The sequence below is a fragment of the Panthera tigris genome, chromosome C1, assembly GCF_018350195.1.
Source record: "Panthera tigris isolate Pti1 chromosome C1, P.tigris_Pti1_mat1.1, whole genome shotgun sequence".
NCBI lineage: Eukaryota > Metazoa > Chordata > Mammalia > Carnivora > Felidae > Panthera > Panthera tigris.
In genome coordinates, this window is record NC_056667.1 from 70,221,107 (window position 1) to 70,238,367 (window position 17,261).

Below are 17,261 nucleotides of genomic sequence, written 5' to 3' on the forward strand. Positions count from 1 at the left end.
TTTTATAGTGCTAGTAAGCAAGTGTTCAAATATACATGCATGTGTGCACGTGCTTATGCACACACACACGATTGTATATCAAAGTGGCATAGGAAGCAATTGAAAGTTTCCAATGGCCAAAACTTGAATGATTTGAGCAATAAAATAAATAATGTAGTATTGGATTATAGCCCAAAATATAAAATAAATATCCATTGAGTCCATATAGAATGTAAATAAATGATTGAATAAATAAATGGGGAAGAAGAGACGCATTGCCCTAGCAGAGGAATTCCACTCTGCCTTGAAGGAAGTAGAGTGTAACTCCCCATTCCTTAAGTGTGCACTGGGCATAGTGACTTAATTCCAACAAGTACGGTATGGAATAGGTGGAGGCACCTGAAAAACACTACCTCAACCAGGTGATCAAGGATAGCATTCACATTGATAAGTCGTGTTGATAGTATATACCCTTGATATGATGTGATATAAATGTTATTTTTACTTCTTTGGTCCTCAGTGCCCATAACCCCAGCCATCATGAAAACAACAACACACAAATAGTAATTGAGGAACACTGTACAACATACCTGACCAATACTCCTCAAAATTGTCAAGGTCATCAAAACAAGGGAAATCTGAGTAAGAGTCTAAGGAAACATGAGTCATCATAGCTAAGAAGAGCCAAAGGAGACAGGAGTACTAAATGTAATGTGGTATCATGGGTGGGATCCTGGAACAGGAAAAGGACATTAGTTAAAACCTAAGGAAATGTGAATAAACTACAGACTTTGGTTAACAAATGTGTATCAACATTGGCTCATTAATTATACAAATTTACCATACTAATGTGAGATGTTAATAATAGTGAAAAACAGGTGTTGGTTATATAGCAACTCTGTACTATCTTTGTAATTTTTCTGTAAATTTAAAGCTGTTATAAAATAAAAAGTTTATTTCAAGAAAAAGTTCCATTTCATATGTCTTAAAAATATAAACTATATTGTCAGAAAGTATCAAGTTGCTGGGATTCAGGATGGAAAGAAGGAAAAATTATGAAGAGGCATGAGAAAAGTTCATTATCTTGCCTTTGGTCCTGGTTTCACAGTTGTATTTATATGTCAACATCAAATTCTACACTTCACATATTTGCAGTTTATTTTATGTCAGTTATATTCATTAAAGCTTTTTTTAACAAATAGGGAACAAACAGAAAAAAACAAAATAATAGACCTAAAGCCAATTATATCAATAATTACAGCAAATGTAAATGATTTAAACAAGACTCAGCTATGTGTTATATACAAGAAATTGACTTTAAATATATTGATACAGTGTTTAAAAGCAAAAGACTGGAGGGAAAGATATGCCATACAAATACTATTCGGTAAATTTGTGTTGGCAGTATTAATATCATACAAAGTTGACTTCAAGAAAATTAGCCAGGATTAAGAAGGGATATTTATAATGCCCAAAGTGTCCATTTGGTAAGAAGATAAAACAATCCTAAATATATATGAATCTAATAACAGAGTTTCAAAATACATGAAGCAAAAACTAATATACTGAAAGGAGAGAAATACGAAAATCTACAAAGTTGAAGACTTATTTAATCTTCTCTCAGTTATCTACAGAACAATTAAACCAAAAATCTGAAAGAATATAGAAGACTTGAAAAACACCATCAATCATATTGACCTAATTGACATTTATAGTATACTTAACAATTATAAAAGACACTCTTTTCAAATGTTCATGGGACATTCACCATCAAAGACCATATTCTTGGTCATAAGACAACACTTCAAAAATTTTAAAGAATTAAAAATCATGTTCTTACCATAATGGAATTAATTAGAAATCAGTAAGAGAACTAGATACCAGGGAAATTTTTCAGATACTTGGAAATTTAAACAATACACTTCTAAATAATCCTAGGTATTATCCCAAAAAAAGTAGAGGGAAGGAAAAAAGATAAGAGCAAGAATCAATGAAATTAAAAACAGAAAGAATGGTAGAGAAAATCAATGAAAACAAGAGGTGGTTCCTTTAAAAAAATACTTAGAATGTTTTTGCCAGATTTACCAAGGAAAGTAGGCAAATTACCACTATCAAAAATGAAAGAGGGGATATAACTACAGATGCCACAGACATTAAAAGGGTAATACTTAGAATGTTTTTGCCAGATTTACCAAGGAAAGTAGGCAAATTACCACTATCAAAAATGAAAGAGGGGATATAACTACAGATGCCACAGACATTAAAAGGGTAATAAAGAGATTTGAAACATTGTATTCACATAAATTTGACAACTTAGTTGAAATAGACCAATTGGTGAAAAACAAACTACCAAATTCACCGAAGATGAAGTAGACAACTGAATAGTACCATATCTATTAAAGAAATTGAATTGGTATTTTTAGCCTTTCAAAAAAGAACTCGTGGCCCAGATAGTTTTCCTGAAAAATTCTACCAAATATTTAAGGAAAAAAATGATACCACCTTTTTGCAGTCTCTTCCAGAAAATAGAAGACAGAATACCTCTCAACTTGTTTTATGCCCTCATCCTTAACCTGATATCAAAATCATTCAAAAACGGTAATGAAATTAAAATTTGAAAATATTTCTTATAAATATATACACAGAATTCTCAGGAAGTATTCATAAGTTGAATCCAGCAATATATAAAAAGAATAGTACATTAAGACCAAGAGGTATTTATCCTGGGGATTCAAGCCTGGTTCAATATTTGAAAATTAATCAGTAACTGTAATCTAACATATTAATAGACTAAAGAAGTAAAACCATATGATCATTACCAATAGATGCTAAAAAAAGCATTAGATAAAATTAATATCCCTGTAAGATAAAAATACCTAGCTAACTAGGAATACAAAGAAACTCCTTATCTCAATAAGGGGCAATTACAAAAAATGTCAACAGCTGACGTAATAAATGATGAAAAACTAAATGTTTTCTTTCAAAGATTGGGAATAGGGCAACGATGTCCACTCTTGATACTCTTTTGTTCAACATTATTACTAGAAGTCCTAGAAATAAAACAATCTGTTCAAAGATGACATGATTGCCTACATAGAAAATCCTAAGAAATCTACAAAAAGACTCATAAAACTAATAAGTTCACGTAGCAAGATTGCAATATACAAGGTTAAAATATGAAAATAAGACCTATTTCTATACACTAGCAGTGAACAATTGTAAACATTTTTTAAAGTACATTTACAATAGCTCCAATTTAAAAAATGGTATGTAGGTATAACTAACAAAATATGTGCAGGATCTAAATGCTTAAAACTTTAAACACTAATGAAAGAAACCAAAAACCCAAGTATCATTAAGAGATACATTATGACCATGGATTGAAAACTCATTGAGATGGCATTTCTCTCAATAAACACAATCTTTTTTTTTTTTATTTTTTTTTAACGTTTATTTATTTTTGAGAAGAGAGAGACAGAGCATGAATGGGGGAGGGTCAGAGAGAGAGGGAGACACAGAATCTGAAACAGGCTCCAGGCTCTGAGCTGTCAGCACAGAGCCTGACGTGGGGCTTGAACTCATGGAGATCATGACGTGAGCCGAAGTTGGGCACTTAACCGACTGAGCCACCCAGGTGCCCCTCAATAAACACAATCTTAATAAAGTCCCAGCAAGATTATTTTTGTAGGCATAGACAAACTTAAAATACATATGAAAGGTTAAGGAAGTCTAACAGTCAAAACAATTAAAAAAAAAAAAAAAAGTTGGAAGATTTACCCTATCTGGCTTAAGACTTACTCAAAAGCTACAGTAACCAACACAGTAGGGTATTGATGAAAGAATTGACATATCAAATCAGTGGAACAGGACAGAGTCCAGAATAGACCCCGACAAATATATTGTTAATTGATTTTTGACAAAGCTGCAAAGTAATTCAGTTGTGAATGGATATATAAATTGTAAATCCATACCCTGGAATACTATTCAGTAATAAAAATGAGTCAACTATTGAAACACAACGTGGATGAATCTTAATTGTTATATTGTGCTAAATGAAAGAAGCCAGTCTTAAAAGGTTGAATACATTTATAAAATACAAGAATCCATTTATTTTTAAAAAATTTTTATAAATGTTTATTTTTATTTTTGAGAGAGAGAATGAGTGGGGGAGGAGCAGAGAGAGAGAGAGAGAGAGAGAATAAGTGGGGGAGGGGCAGAGAGGATCCAAGCAGGCTCTGCATTAACAGCAGCAAGCCTGATGCAGGGCTTGAACTCACGAACTGTGAAATCATGATTTGAGCCAAAGTCAGATACTCAACCGGCTGGCTGAGCCACCCAGGTGCCCCATGAATCCATTAAAACATTTTGTGAAAGGCAAAACTGTTACCCTAAAACCTTTATTTGAATAGCAGAGGTCATGGTCATATTATGTGCCCTCTATGTGGAACAAATAACATCATTTATGTATCGAGTATGCTTCCATGTGTTTCTTTTAACCTCGAAACTCTGATGTGTATAGTTATGCTTGGCCTCAGCATGATTGTAAACCTAAAGGTAGACATTGAAATCACATGGCTATAAGGTGACCGACCATCTAAAGGGAAACATTCTAATAGCAGATTTTTAGACTCGAGACAGTATATCCAAGAACTAATTCCACCACCTACTATTCTTTTATTCGCACTTCCTCATCTTTGTTTGAAAAATGCTGCATTTGAAAAAAATCTTTACTTCTTTTGGTAATCACTGTTGTGCAGTACGAAGGAGCTCTGATCTAGAAGCCAGAAGACTTAAGTGACTTTGGGCAAGTGACTTCGTGTTTAGAAGTTTGTTTTCTCATCTTAAAATAAAGTTAATAACACCTGTCCTGCCTACTTAATTTGTAAAGATCTGATAAGCCAGTGGAAACCATTTTATATGTTGTAAAGTAATTGGTAAATGTAAGCTTTCATTAGTATTATTAAATATAAGGAAAAAACCCCCAGGATTTTGTGGTATCTTAAGATAATCAAAGGAGATTCAACTCTGAAAATTGTTATAATCTAAAAAATTAATGCAGAATGAATAATAAGGACTTTGTAACCTCAAAGTTGATTGCTCTGGTTTTATTATCACATGTTATTTAAATTATTACTAGAGTATAAAATATGCTCTTGTATCAAATTTGGAGTACAGCGCTAGACATCTTAGTACAAATTAAAATTCTGAAAATACCGTCAGGATGAAATATGAGCAATATACTTCTTAAGATTAATTTGAATTATGAAGGAATTCCGTTTTAGTTAAAGCTGTAGTTGTTTCCTTCTATCAGTAGATGCCAGTAGAGTTCTTCTTTTTAATAAAAGTCAAATTGCCTAAGTACTTCCATAGCAACAACTTCCTGGTCACATTACCATATATAGAAACATGCTCTGCAGACTAAAGGTTCTACTTTCTATAAGGACTTGGTAACAAATGGAAACAGTTTTATTGAAGAAAAAAAAAAAAAAAAGCCCAGATTTCATCACTAGATGAAGCTTATTTCCCCTTCCTCCTTCTATCCCTCCTCCTCCTTCTCTACTTATTTTGCTATAAGCATTATGCATTGTTTTAAATAAATTAATCTTAGTGTTCTAGTTAGGAATCTGGATCATCTGTACTAATCTTGAGCAAGGTTGAATATGCCTGGCTAAACATATTAAAAATGAATATGGTGAGACAATTGTTAGGATTAACTTGTGCATTTGGCAAGGGAATACCATGAGTATGATATTTTGGAAGGTTAATGTGTCAGAGATGAGTGATTGAAAGAAATGACTGGAAGTAGAGAAAACAAATTATTTTAGAAATCAACATTTGCACTAATAAAAATGACACCCAAAGAACGAACAGAATTTAGTAACAGACTGAATATACAGAAAAAAGAGTTCAGTGACTTTGCATAAACAAAATTAAAACATTTTCAAGTATTTGATTTCTACGCAGACCTTCAATTTGTTAAGAATGAATGCTTTCCTCAACATATTTATTGAGTCTGCAATATATGTATTACATTTATGAATTCAAGTGACTCACAATTTGAGACATAAATTTACAAACAGCAAGTTTTAACACAAAGATTTAAGATTGGTGGAAACAGGTGAGAGTGATTTATTTTCTAGGAAATATGTGGGAAAACTCAGTGAAGAGGTGACAGTCAGAGTGGTCCTCGAGGGTGAATAGAATTTCTCCTAAGATAGTAAGTCAGAGAATTCAGGAAGTTCATCTACTTCTGCCCCTATAGTCCTTCCATACCCTGAGGTGTTTATTAAAGACTGCAGAACCTTGTTCAGGGTCTGTTTTGTGTAAAGTACTGTCAGCTGTTAATAAGTTATCTATTCTTGTACACACATATTTACACAGAAAGCTGAAAATTTTGGAAGTTTAGTCCTATAGATCCTGTTGGCTGTTTACATCGATACTAATTTTATCACACAAGACAAAGTGTACACAAAGGAGCTGTTACTTGGCAAAATTCATTAGTCAGTTTTTCATGGATATGTGTATGTGTTGTCCTAATTTGATTACATTATTGCTCCTACTTATTCTATTTATTATGATTGTTCCTATCCTATTAAGCAGTTGGCAGGAAATCTGGACTAACATATTTTTTTTTAATTTTTTTTTTAACGTTTATTTATTTTTGAGACAGAGAGAGACAGCATGAACAGGGGAGGGGCAGAGAGAGAGGGAGACACAGAATCTGAAACAGGCTCCAGGCTCTGAGCTGTCAGCACAGAGCCCGACGTGGGGCTCGAACTCACGGACCGTGAGATCATGACCTGAGCCGAAGTCGGATGCCCAACCGACCAAGCCACCCAGGCGCCCCTGGACTAACATATTTTTAGTTAGAGTCTTCTCTCTCCCAAGGAGAAAAGCGTATAGATTTCTCATCCTTTAATTAGTGTCAAAAGGCAAGTACTCAAAATCATCATTAAATGCCACAGGTTACTTTGTTTCCTGCAAATAGACAGTTGCAAATTTTATTTACTTTTAATCAAATGAGTTGTTTCTAAGTCAGACCTAAAGTTAGGGATCAGGTAAGCAGTAGTACTCAAAGTGTTTAGTTTTAAAAATTAACATGTTTCCGTAAACTAGAAGGAATTTGTTTTCTCAGTTGAAATGCCTTGTTGTGGCTGATTTTATATCATTGTAAATCTTATATTTTGTTCCTTTTTTTCAAATTTTAGAATGTTTTTAAAATGTACTGCTGATAGGGCACTTGTCAGCAGATTGTCACTTTGATAAGCAGTACTCCCATACTCCGTTTTTGTAGCTCCTGTATATATTAGACTTAAGTCATTGAGTTAGCAACATTCAGTTCTTTTTTTTAAATGCTAGTTCAAATTTTTCTTAGTTAAAACACGTCATATAGTTGTTTTGCAGAAGTTTTTAATATTCATTTTATATGAGTTTTTGATGAAAAGTTAGCTGCTTATAAGGATTCGTAAAATCTGTACATTAGCTGATTTCCTGGAAACCACACACAACCTTTTTAACCTATTATATTTGGAAAGTGGTTTGGCCTTGAACTGTTTGCATAGGGTTGTAATACATGTTTAACTAGTTTTCCTTTTTAAAAATTTTTTTCAGTCTGTATATAAAGCCTTAAATTTAATGTTGTCATCAACCTATTTATTAATATTAAACAGTCTTAAGTATAAAATCTTTCGGGCTGATATCACAAGGCTTTAAAATCCCCATCTTTAGTTGAAATGAAGAATTTTGCTAAGAAAGGCTCAGTAATGTACTGTTTTATATTAACAGGAAACAGAACAGCAGTAGTGGTTTGAATACCCTGCAAACAGGAAGTTTGACACTTGCATAGCTCTTAGCTTCTGTGTAAGAAGTTGTTGAGCTCCTTTTGGAAATATTTTCAGTTACTTTAAGTAAAGTGCAAATGCACATGAATGGCAGCTTATAGAGAACTACCCTGTAACCAGTATACAGGTACAACTGCTCTTCAGAAATTGGAAGGTTTTGCTAGCCGATTATTTCATAGACATTCTAAAAGTACTGCACATGATCAGAAAACAACTCTGGAAAATGACAGCCTTCATTTCTCTGAACATACTGCCTTATGGGACAGATCAAGTAAGTTTTTTTTTTTTTTTAATGATACATTTTTAACTAGAAGCTAAAATACTAATTGGAATTTTCGAATCAAACATAAAGAGCAATGTTTTGTTTGTCTTTTTATGATTTGCACAAGGACATTTTGCAGGATGAAGTTGCAAAATGCCACAAAAACTTGATTATAAGTTGAACTGAATTGTGTAGTTCATTGTTTTGTTTTATATCTGACCACTGAGTATCAATAGGAAATCTTTCTACAAAATTCTTATTATCATCTCTAGTGTATGTTACTGTTTTTTTGTTTTTATTTTTCTTTTTTAAAAGGGAAGAGCCTAAACTTTAGAAATAATAATCAGGTTATTTTTAAAAAATTGTTTGGATTCATAAGTCCTAAATTTCAAAGGTCAGAAGACTTGAATATAATTCAAGTTCTATTATGTTTACTATTTTTTATTTTTAAATGCTCGTGTGAACGTTACTTCAGTTTTACAAGCAGGATTTCTAATACAAAAGCATAGTATAGTTATTCGGTGTGAAATCTTATATTTATAACATTAGAAATATCAAAAGCTTTTATAATTATATTTTATGTTATTTTATGTTATTATTTTATGTTAACTGTTAATTACAGTTAAAGGAGGAAAAAGTTGTTTATGCATACATCACATTCTTTCCAGGCATGTTAAAATGTTTGGACTTGCTGCTTTGCTAAAATGGTGATATGTAACCATTGTTGGTGGCGTGCACTTTTAAAAGATAAATTTCACGTGTAAACAATACCAGTGCCTCCATTCCACTTCTCACCTTGGACCCTCCGCAAGGTATTTTTGTCATTGTGATTAAAGGAACAATAGAATTACCCTTGGTAGCCTTGCCCTTTTTGGTGTGTTTGTTAATCAGATAGCACTAGGTTTTGCCCTTTTCTGTTTGTATATTCCATAGCAGTCTAAAACACAGTTTAAAAAGACAAAACAAACCAAGAATGCTTTACAAAATCTACTCCCTATTTTTTACAGTACCTTCATAGTTCTATAGAAGCTTATTCGAATTATTTATTTACTACAGCAGAATTTTTTACCTTCTTGGAGCTGTTTTGGGGAGAAAGTAAAGAACATATATATGTAAAATTTTTCTTATTCTAAAGGTTTTGTTTATAATTAATCCTTACCATATAGCAGGTTGATAGGTGAGGAATCTCAAATATCTTCAAGTCAATGAGCTGTTAACTATTGAAATAATACTACATTATTAAAATTTACCATGCAACAGAAGTTTGTTATTCATTCAACTTGCCCTATTCTGTTAAATTGCAATCTCCTAGGTCCTTTTGGAAATCTTGCATTTTAAGGCCTTTTAATTAAATGTTCAATGAAGAATGAGGACAGTACTGAATTAGTTTCTGTTTCACTGATACCTACTCATCCAAATAGTGGGTGTTTAGTAAATGTATCTCAAATGAATGAATATCACAGGCTTGTAATAATTAAAAGTTATGTTTGAACTGTACTGTCACTATATTTTTTTTAATGTGTGGGGCCTGTGATGTTTTCTGAAACACGTTTTAAAACCTGGCAATTGAAGATAACATCATGAGCCATGATTTCTTTTAGAAAAAGCAGACTGATAAAATGCTGTTAACATTTTTCTTTATTATGATGTCACAAAGTAAACTAGTATTCTTGTACACAAGTAAAATTATATGTAGATCTCATAGCCCTGCAAATAATAGGCATAGTTAAAGAGTAACTGTATCCATTAATCAAGTATTCTTCTACTTTTTTCTCTCTTTCATATCCCCAAAATAATCAAAACAGACACAATAATGTTATATGTTTAATGATGAGTGCAGTAAACATGGAGCTCTAGTCTTCTACTATGGAATGTGTTGATACAGAGGAGAAAACACTGATACAACAGAAAAAGAGGAATCCTATCATTTCAAAATTCCAAGGTTTATTTTTGTGCTGAAAACACCAATTATCATTTAGAGAGTGAGTTATGGAAGGAATTTTGACTATATGAAGTTTTTATGAAAACCACATTCTTCAAAGCTACCCAAAGCATTCTACTTGTATGACTTGTTTGACAAGGAAAAGGAATGTACTATCTACTGATAACAAACACTCTGAACATGCTTGTTCCAAAAGTGCTATTTTAAGAAATCAACTAAGCACGGAAACTACATGTAATTTTTTAAAAATTAGATGTGTGAACTATTGAGTAAAGGTTAACTACCAGTTTAGGTGTTTATGAAATGTAACAAGTTTTAATGCAAGTTTCTTTCTTCTCTAGTGACACTACGTATAGGAAGAAATACAGAATAAAAGCCAAATTGTAGTTTCCAGGTGGTTTAACTGTGTTTCATCTTTTACTACTAAATTAAGTAACAGGAATTCCTGTTTGATGGCATAAATATTTAACAGCTGATGCCATCCACATATAAGTATGTGTTCAAAAAGAAAAAAAAAAACATGGAGGAATTCTGCTTTTTGTTCTGACTCCGAATGAATGGGAATATTGACATTCATTGAATTCTCTTTGTAGCAAATGTATTATGGTTAGCTTTTAATCTTCCTTTGATCATAAATGGTGTATCGAATTATAGAATGCTGAACTTGATTGAAGTTTTCGCGTTTTAAATCTTAGACTTTATACACTTAATGAATGTCTAATAACAACATTTAAAGGACTGAATAGGTAAATACCATCAAACACTTTAGTTATTCTCCTTTCCCATTAACTGACAAGCTATTTTTTCTGGTAGATACAAATCCATGAGTGAATCTTAGATTTAAATACCATATTAAACAAATAAGCAATTTTGCATATGGATTTCTTCAGGTAGAGTAAGATAACTAAAGTGGTTTATCAGCCCACCTTATCTAGTCAGTTTTACCTTTCCAGTGCTCATACAATCTTCAAGATGATTCACTTTCATATTTATTTCTTAGGCCACTGAATCTGTGTCATTGTAACTTCTAAGCTAGAGGACCTTCCACATTATCCTTTTATCTACTTTTTCCATCTGTAACTATTCCATAAGCTTCTTGGTAGTAATCCATTTTTATTTATTTGGCAAACTTTTTTAATTTCTTTTTTTTTCGAAGTTTATTTATTTTTGAGAAAGAGAGAGAGGGAGAGAGAGACCGAGCAGAGATAGGGCAGAGAGAGAGTGAGAAAGAGAGAATCCCAAGCAGGCTCCACACTGTCAGTGCAGAGCCCTGCATGAGAGTCGATCCCACGACACTGAGGTCATGACCTGAGCCAAAATCAAGAGTCAGATGTTTGATCCAGCCACCCAGGCACCCTTTGGCAAATGTTTCTGAGAATTTACTATCTCATAGTCTAAACAGGCTCTAAGAAAAATAAAATCTAGTTCTTACCCTCCAAAACAAGAGTAGGAAGAGCATACATACGAACAATATTTAAGGTATAGTGAAAAGGTCACCTAAAAATGTATAAGTAGCTTAATGTGGAGCTTAGTGTAAGAAGAAATTAACATTAGGGGAGACGGGACCTTCAAGAATATAAAGAATGAATTGAATTTGGAGACTCAAAGAAGGAGGAAAGATTATTTTGAGAAAATAAACAACATACACAAATAAGTGAAAACATGAAAATTTAGGATTTACTTAAAAGACATAGTAAGATATTGTCCGGAAAGGTAGTCTGTAGATCTGATCTTCGAAATCCATTAGATATTCAGAATTTTGGACTACATTCTAATAGTGAGGAGCTAATACAGTTTTTTTTTTTAAAGTGGAAAATAATATGTATGCAATCTTTTGTTAAAAGAGCCTAAAGAATTTGCTTTTTAACTTGCCTAATAAAGGAGAAGTTAACTTGCTAACTCTACTACAAGGAAATGTATTTGGATACTATACATATTCTGTTTGAGCTAGGCAGTTAATTAGAACCAAGACTTTTGGTCACTTCATGAACATGGCAATGAATAGTCAGACAGTGGATTCCCTTTGTAATAACAGTGCTTATTTAAGGTGTTTCTTCTACCTGGAATTCCTTTTCCTTTCTTCTACCAATGGTGGGATCTGCTCATACTTTTAGACCCTGCTCAAGTACTATCCCTGTAACAAAATCACAAAGCATTCTATTCCTCTGTTTTTCACTCTATTAGAATTCATAATCTCTTCCTATGTTCTCATATTATCTTATACTCACTTAAAATACGGTTTATTTTATAGATTTAAAATTATATTACCTTAGTCCTTAGGTTACCTGTCTCCCCTATTTGAACTCCTAGAAGGCATGAATTTGTCAATTTATTTTTGGTATCACCAGCATAGTTCTCAATAAACATCGAGTTTTTTGTTAGATTGCCATTAAATATCACCATGGCCTTACACTAACGGGCTTTCTCTAATTTGTTCTATTGTGATCTTTGCAGTTTATCTCAAAGACCTGTGGTCATTAACCAGAAGCAGTAAAATGCTGACCTGAATCTGGAAAATATTACATGCCAGAGGCACTAAACTTTTCACTGTTACCTGTGTATTTTGATCACGATTGTTTATATGAATTTGAGTAATCAGCAGCCCTTATACTAAATTAACCGGAATATTAAGTGATTTAAAATTAGAAAATGTTTCCATGGACTATTTGGCAGTGCCAAATAGTGTAATAACATAAAAAGTAGCTTTTACTTGCTTGTAAGAATATTTGCAAGAATAGCCATTCTACATGGTTAGGGAAAAAGGGAGGTTAAGTATATATTCTAGGTAATGTCTTGCTACTCAGAGTGTATTAGCAATCCAACAGTATCAGCATCACCTGGGAGCCTGTTCAGGCAGACTATCAGGCCTATCAAACCTACTGAGTCAGAATCTGCATTTTAACAAAATTACCCAGCTGATTCATATGCACATTAAAGTTTGAGAGACACTTTTCCCCTAGTAACATTTTAATCTGATTGCCAAATAATATATCTTCACTGGAGGAAATTTGCAAATCTTAGGAAAGAAGAAAGGAAAAAGTAAAAATCACACGATCCCACCAAAAGATAATCACTGCTAACATCTTTTGTGTATATAGTCTTGTGATAGATACACAAGATATATATATATGTATACACACTATATATATCTTGTGTATCTATAGTCTATTTGGTGCATAGATAAACAAATTTCTACCAGCCCCTAAATTTGGATCATTTAGCATACAGTGTTTGATAACATCTTTGCTAATCATACAGAGGTGTTCCACAAGGGCAACCAGGTGGCTCAGTTGGTTAATCGTCTTACTCTTGATTTCAGCCCAGGTCATGATCTCACCGAGGTGAGATCCACCCAGTGTGGAGCCTGCTTAAGATGCTAAGGTTCTCTCTCCCTCTCCCTCTACCCCCGACCCACCTCAGAAAAAAAAAAAAAAAAAAAAAAAAAAAGAGTTGTTCCACAATATCTTTTAAGATGGCTGTTTTGTATTCAGTTGTAAGAATACATCACAATTTATTTAACATATCACTGGTCATCGAGATTGTTTTTAATTTTTTGCTATTATATAAAAAAATGCTGTAAGAAATATCCTTATAGCTAAATCTTTGTATACGTTATTTTTATATTTTATAGGACAAATTTAGAGAAATGTTATGACTATTTTAAGCCTTTTGTATTAAATTAATTGCACCCTAAATGTACACGTAATATATCCTTTTGGAGTTAAATTTGTTTCAATGTTCAGAGAAGACATTTAAAATCCCTAGTATAATTTTCTGGCACGTCAAGCATGCTTTATTTTCTCCTTTATTATTAGTGTTTATCAGATTTTTCCACTTTTCAAAGCTGGTCAGTTATTAGTAGCAAATAGTCTGAGAGACATGTTTTATTTATTTCTTTTAAATGTTTATTTTTGAGGCGTGTCTGGGTAACTCAGTCAGTTAAGCATCCGACATCGGCTGAAGTCTAGATCTTGTGGTTGGTGGGTTTGAGCCCCACATCGGGTTCTCTGCTAATAGCTCAGACAGAGCCTGGATCCTGCTTCAGATTCTGCGTCTCACTCTCTCTGCCCCTCCCCCACTTGCGCGCTTGCGCGCGCTCCCTCTCTCTCTCTCAAAAATAAACGTTAAAAAAATGTTTATTTTTGAGAGAGAAAGACAGCATGAGCGGGGGAGGGGCAGAGAGCGAGGAAGACACAGAATTTGAAGTAGGCTCCAGGCTCTGAGCTGTCAGCACAGAGCCAGACACGGGGCTCAAACTGGTGAACCACATGACCTGAGTGGAAGTCAGACACTTAACCCACTGAGCCACCTAGGCTCCCCATGAGAGACATGTTTTAGTTGCCGAATAGAGCATTATCATTACATGTTCCTTGGTAATCAGCAGAGTATAACTTAGTTGGGTTGGAGATTCAGTCATATTATAAAGAACATTGCATAATTCTGATTGTGCAATATAGCAGTGACTCCTGTCCCTTCACTGCCACATTTCCTGGGTGGAAGATTTTCATATACATTATCACATGAAACATTTATTTACTCTCTGTCAGGCATTGTTCTAAGGACACTGCATATATTCGTTTATGTAACCCTTTAAAAAAACCAGTAGGGTAAGTATTATTATTATTCATATCTTACAAATGAAGAGACTGAAGCACAATGAGGGAAAGTAATCTCCTCAAGGTAACATATCTAATGGAAGAAATTTGAACCCAGCAGTCTGGCTCCAAAGCCCATGCTTTTAATACCTGTTCTGTGAAACCTTTCTACATGTGTGTAAGAGAAACAGGTCTTTGGCTTCTATAGCGAAGATTTGTGTCTTAAGTTTCCTGTTAGATGCAGAGACAGCGTGCTATTATGAGGACCAAGAAAAGCAACAGGCTAGAAAGAGAACTTTGAAAATAAGATGTTCATGTGAAAAGAGCCAGTAAGTTGGAAGGTGGAGTGATGCATTCTCTGAAGGATTGAATATTACTTGCAAGCCCTAAAGTAATGACTGCTTTTAACTATGCTTTTAACTAGTTATGTAACTAGTATGACCCACTTAGGATACAAATAAGGTTTCATCTTTAAAAAAAATTTTTTTTAATGTTTATTCATTTTTTTGAGAGAGAGCGAGGGAGACACAGAATCTGAAGAGGATCCAGGCTGTCAGTACAGAGCCCAATGCAGGGCTCAAACTCACAAACTGTGAGATCATGATCTAGCCGAAGTCGGACGCTTAACCATCTGAGCCACCCACACGCCCCGGTTTCATCTTTTAAATATTCGAATTAATCATTTGCATTCATCTATTCATACTGGTTAGGGCTGCTAAGTAGCTTTTCTCTTGGGGTCTCCTTCCAGCCCCCTTCACATGTTGCTAAACTTCTGACAGTTTACTCATTACAGAGAGTCTAATCTTTCTAAAGTGTAGATACAGAGAGGAGTATTTTGATTAGTATATAAGCTAGTGGTCTCATTTTTAGCTTCTGTTGATTTTGCCACTGCTACATGGTTTTACGGTTCAAAACTGATCCCAAAGGATTTGATGTATCCTTGCACTTGATGTGATGACACTGACCCTTGTGGAGATCTTAGTGGTTCTTAAATAGGAGGGTGACCACCCTTTCCAGTGTTATGCTCATCCAAGGAATATACCATAGGATTTAGTTTCCTTAATTTATACTTCTGTGCCTTTTGATCCTGACTTCTATGTCAGGTTGAATGTGTGAGAAGGTTATCTTTTAGTTTAGCCCTTCCCCACCCTGTACCAAAATCAGCCTTCCTCTCTTTTTTTTTTTTTTTTAATTTTTTAATGTTTATTTATTTTTGAGACAGACAGAGACAGAGCATGAGCAGAGGAGGGGTAGAGAGAGCGGGAGACACAGAATCTGAAGCAGGCTCCAGGCTCTGAGCTGTCAGCGCAGAGCCTGAATGCAGGGCTCGAACTCACGAGCTGTGAGATCATGACCTGAGCTGAAGTCAGACGCTTAACCGACTGAGCCACCCAGGTGCCCCAGCCTTCCTCTCTTAAACATCTTATCCAGGGATAGCAGACTGGTTGTCTGTAACCCAAATGTAGCTCACAGATAATGTCTTGTTTCGTCCTCAAGGTATTTTTTAAAATAATTGAATTTGGTACCATTCTTTCATATAAAAATATAAAATACAATGGTTTTAAAACTAGAGATTTCATATTAATATCTGGACTTCATATTCTTGAAATATTAAAGAAGTTGATTTCAGTGGCCTCTTATTCCCATTAAGAACAAATGGGCAGCACTGAATGAATATCCTCTTTAATCAGGATTAATACTGTCTAATTTATGCTAACCTTTACTTCTATTGTTTTGCCTGTATGGCCTCTGTAGGCACTTAAATTTGGCCTATAGTGCCTCCATTGTTGAGCCTAAATCACCAGCTCACATTCTCTTTTCCTCTTTGATAAAGCTTACTTAGTGTGCCTTCCTACTCATGGGCCACAGATACTATCACTAAAATTCATGAAAGAAATTCTGGTAATTCTGAATCTTAGAAAGAACGGGGTCTAGGTTTTAATCCCTTTCTTTTAGAATCCTTGTTTTATTTTTAATGCGGATCTACTTCCTCCTTCCCTTTAATTAGTTTTGTTTACGATTGGGTATTAGGAAGGAACAGCCTTTATCTCACTCCAAAGGGTTTTTGTTAGATCATTCCCCCAAGCTAATGGATGCCTACCAGCCTTATATTTACATAATTAAGTTGTCCACTAAAGTGATTCTTCCCAGAACATAGAAGACCCGCTTCAAGCCACTGTCTCTACATCCATAGAGAAGCACTTGATAACTTTCTAAAAAACTAAGTATAATTTATATATACCATAAACTCACTTTTTATAAGTACAGTTCAATGTTTATTAATAAATTTATAGAATTTTGTAGCTATCATTACATTTCATTTTTAGAATATTTCCATCCCCTCAAAAAGTTCTTTTGTACCCTTCTGCAGTTAGTCTCCACTTCAACCTCAGACAAATCCTGATCTGTTTTGTATCCCTATAGATTTTTGTCCCTACAGATTTTCCTTTTCTGGACATTTTATATAAATGGAATTATACAATATGTAATGCAATCAATCAATGTTTCTGGCTTCTTGCACTTAGAATAATGTGTTTGAGGTTTATCCATGTTATAGAACATATCAACAATTTTATTGCTGAATTATAGCATGCTTTATGAAAATAACACATTTTCTTTATGCACTCAGGAATGTTTTTGGT

At 33.8% G+C, this 17,261-nt stretch overlaps 1 protein-coding gene across 3 annotated transcripts in view; it reads left to right on the plus strand.

Annotated features, from left to right (window-relative positions):
* The window catches only part of PRKACB (protein kinase cAMP-activated catalytic subunit beta), a 125,557-nt gene that overhangs the window by 48,312 nt on the left and 59,984 nt on the right, over positions 1 to 17,261 (plus strand). The window contains exons 1-2 of one of the 3 annotated variants that reach the window (XM_042997679.1): positions 8,011 to 8,091; positions 8,751 to 8,894. The exons of 1 other annotated variant lie outside the window; for it this stretch is intronic. Coding sequence is in view for 1 of the 2 variants with exons in the window: in XM_007079187.3 (XP_007079249.1) it covers positions 7,908 to 8,091 (184 nt within the window). In the remaining variant the exon portion in view is untranslated. Of the gene's footprint in view, positions 1 to 7,831; positions 8,092 to 8,750; positions 8,895 to 17,261 lie in introns of those variants that run through there. One more of the 3 variants, XM_007079187.3, reaches the window with a different exon arrangement.